This window comes from Chinchilla lanigera, unplaced genomic scaffold (assembly GCF_000276665.1).
Source record: "Chinchilla lanigera isolate Chin_1 unplaced genomic scaffold, ChiLan1.0 scaffold00003, whole genome shotgun sequence".
NCBI classification, from domain to species: domain Eukaryota; kingdom Metazoa; phylum Chordata; class Mammalia; order Rodentia; family Chinchillidae; genus Chinchilla; species Chinchilla lanigera.
The window spans coordinates 50,863,734-50,867,466 of NW_004955404.1; the positions used below are offsets into that span (position 1 = coordinate 50,863,734).

Sequence of the window (3,733 nt, forward strand, 5' to 3'; positions counted from 1 at the left end):
GCGCACAGAGACCGAGGGAAACGGCCTCGGCCAGCAGTCACAGAAGAGTTCTAAGAGGTCTGGGACATTCCAGGGGACCCCACGTGGTGGCTTCTCGTCCTGCCGATGTAGTATCTCTTGGGGTTCCAGGACACAGTACCCTTCTCTGAGGGCCGTACCACCCTTACTCGCTCAGATTTATGCTGATGTCATTTGGGGGCCGTAGACAGGAGCGAGGGAGGAAAAAGAATGCGGGACTGGCCCACAGTGCTGCCCCCAAGGGCGGGGAAAGAGGAGGAAAGAAGTGAGGCGCGGCAAGGGGTGGGGCCCGCGGGCCGGCCGGGGCCTGACCTCCTGCACGTCGGGGCGGCGGACAGAGCCCAGGACGCCCGCCGCTGACCGAGTCTCGCTCCTCGCGCCCGGGCCATGGCCGAGAACTCCGACAAGGTTCCCATCACGCTGGCGGGGCCTGAAGACGTGGAGTTTTGCAGTCCCCCGGTGAGTACCTCCAAACCCGCCGGCCCGGGTCAGAGATTCGTGCCGCTGGAGATGGGGGAACGGTGCAAACGTGGGTGCCCAAATATGTGCCCGGGGTGGCATCGCACGCGTGTGCGTGTGCGTGTGCAAGGGGCACGAGATACACAGCCGCTTTGTGGCGGCGGAGAGTGCAGAGCCGCGGCGCGGTGGCCCTGCACCCCGAAAAGTCTGCGCACCGCGCCGGCACAGCGGGGAGCAAGGGCCCCTCCGGGGGACCGGCGCCAAGGGGCCCTGACGAGCGGGCGGGCGGCCCCACCCCAGCCCTGGGGCTCGAGGCGGGCACCGCGGCGCAGCGGGACACGGCCGACACCCTCCCCGCAGGCCTACGCCGCGGCGACCGCGAAGCCTTCCAGCCCTGCGCGGCTGCTCCAGGTCGGATCCGCCGTCCTCGTTTCGGGGGCGGCGCTGCTGCTCTTCGGGGCCGTCGGGGCCTTCTGCTTCTGGAAGGGGAGCGGCAGTCACGTGAGTGCGGGCGCGGGCGGGGGCGCGGTCCGGCTCCTGCACCCCGGGCGGCCGCCGCCTGGGTCCTGGCGACGCCTTTCCCTGTCCCTGGGCGCATCCCGCGGCTGCGCTGCCTGGAAGCCAGGCTGGGTCTGAAAAAGAACGTGGAACCGGCGGACGCTGGCGGGGAAGCCCTCTCCCGCCGCGGGCGCCGCCCCTCTGACCTCGGTTCCTCGGCCTTAAAGGAAGAGCTGGAACTGAGGAACCTCTAAGGCCTGTCCCTGCCAAGAAAGTCTGTGCTTCTAACACCTGAAACGGGGTGGGGGGATCGGACCTATAACTGGGGGTGAATTTTCATCTTTCACAAGAGCTTTTGTGTGTGATCTGTTTTTAAAATCCCTAAGAAAAGTCCTTAAAGGTGGTGGACATCTTAAGACTAATTCTGGCCAAGTCACTACTGATTTTATGGTAAATGTTGCACTAACTACTGTCCTGCCGTCTCTGTATGCATCTATTGATTTCAAAGCCCCATGGGCTCTCCAGGAGTACAAAAGCTGCTTCTGACTTGCCTGGGCGGCGTTCCAGAGTGTCCTCTAAATACCTGAGTGTGTTCACCTATGTAAAAGAGGGCATTTTATCTTGGTGACCACTAATGGAAAAGAATTCCATCTCCAGGGTACACACAAAGGGCTCTTTCTTAATCACTGTCCTCCGAGGCTCTGTGACTGCTGCGTTTTTGCTCCTCTCCCACCATGAAATGCAAAGCATGAACGAATTCCAGTACTTAGAGAAAATGGTGCTGAAAGCAATTCAACCATTTTACACATCGCATCTTCTGCAGTCACTGCCTAATTTGTATTTTTAACTCAAACGCCTAATGTAGATAAGCATGCCATTTAGCACTGAGTCTGTTTTAGAGACTATATCAAATTTACAAGCATCAATTTGTACGATCAGAATGGCACTGTATTTTGTGTGGATTTGAAAAGTGCCTTAATGTATTTGTGTTTTAAATATAGAAGCTGGGCCAGATGCTCATATTTGAAAACAGCAAATCTGAACATGAGAATGATTTCAGTATCTGCGTCTCCATTAGTAGCAGGGTTTACACTGTCATCCCTTTGGGAAACTTCATGGTATTAGCATGTAAATGCTATCTTTTGGGTAACAAAACCTCAAAAGTGTAGGTCATTTGGGAGGTAGAAATAGCTGTACTTTTTATTTATTTATTTTTTTGGTAAATATTTTGGTTGTGATATATACAAAAGGAAGACCATTTGCCATGTAATTATTCAAGGCAAACATAGATGACAAGCTTCTTAGAGAGACTAAACAATCATACTGAATGAGTGGGCCTCCTTTTTTCATATCTTTCACCTTACTCCATGTTTGGTTGTCCGGTTTTAAAAAGCAGTACTCAATTCTAAGAATATACAGAAGTAGTGAATCGCATTTTATTGCCAACAATCAAAGTTATTGCTATTTCCTACCCAGGCCACATGAAGAAAATCGCAGTACTTCCTTTGAGAGGAGAGTCTCCCTACATGTCCAGTGCTGATCCAACATTACTTAAGTCTGAAAAACAAATCCCAAAATTCTAAATAGAATAAATCTGGCACCATCTAGGCATAGCACATTCACGGGTCTGCATTCCCAGAATACAAATCTGAATCACGCACACAAAACATAATCGGAAAGGTAAGACTGTCAAACCGACAGGCCCATCAGACCAAACGGATTACCACACTTTGGGGATTATCTGTGCCTCAGCTCTTGTACATCAGTTTACAGGAAAACCAGCTGTAATTTGCCTCCTCTCCCTTTCATACGCGTGAATCCCAGAGGACAGGCCCACTCTAATTTAGCTGGAAGGCTATGAAGCACAGGGCACTAATAATCAAGGGATAACTAACTGGGCTCAAATATTGAGGCCATTTTTCATCCACCTTATTGTAAATGGAACAAGGCATTGAAATATGGGAAATTCCCACCAACATGATAACTGACAGTCCCACCCCTGGGGAGGAGGGAAGGAGACCATTGCTTGGAGCCTTTCTTCCCAGACTAATTTTTCTAGACATTCTCCCAAACATTATGTAATTAATCTTACAGAACCTAGGCCTTATTAAAAACTCATTAGCAAATATCCTTGGCTGTAAAAGGCACCATATTGAGCAGAATTTTGGCAAATAATAAACTCCATTATACTTGGATAGAAATAGCCTTAGGTGCCAACAGCTCCCTGGGCTTAGAGTAGATAATGTAATTGCTCCTCCAGAAGCCCAGCCTCCTCCCCAGCTCAGAAAACTGCAGACCGCCTCCTGCCCTTCCCTCCCTCTGCCCCCACAGCTTCAGAAAGGCACCAGCTTCTCAGGGCAGCTGCAGCTTGGAGACATCACATAGGTGGCAATACCCAGTAGGGAGCCTCTGTTAGGGAAGTGAAATAAGGACCATAGGCCACTCTCTCTTGCTGCCTCCCTGTCTCCTTGAAAAACTGCAAAGAGTTTAGAAATAGCTATGTTCTTAAATTCTGCACTTTGCTGTGGCACATGCCTGTAATCCCAGCACTCCAAGAGAGGAGGATCGCCAAATTTAAGCCCAGCCTGGCCAAATTTGCAAACTTGTAAGATCCTGGTTCAGAAATTAAAAGTAAAAAAGGGGTTAGGAATATAGCACAGTTTGAAGGTCCCTAGGTTCAGGCCTTGGTATGAAAGGAAGGGAAGAGGAGGGGAGGGGAAAGGGAAGGGAAGGGAAGGGAAGGGGAGGGAGGGGAGGG

General features: G+C 51.5%; 1 protein-coding gene across 2 annotated transcripts in view; it reads left to right on the plus strand.

The window, feature by feature from the left end:
• Positions 1–283: 283 nt before the first annotated feature.
• Positions 284–3,733, plus strand: part of Lect1 (leukocyte cell derived chemotaxin 1) — a 25,233-nt gene continuing 21,783 nt past the window's right edge. For both annotated transcript variants that reach the window (XM_005374214.2, XM_005374215.1), the window contains exons 1-2: positions 284–477; positions 838–978. In XM_005374214.2, the coding sequence (XP_005374271.1) occupies positions 406–477; positions 838–978 (213 nt within the window). In that variant the 5' untranslated portion in view covers positions 284–405. The remainder of the gene's footprint in view (positions 478–837; positions 979–3,733) is intronic.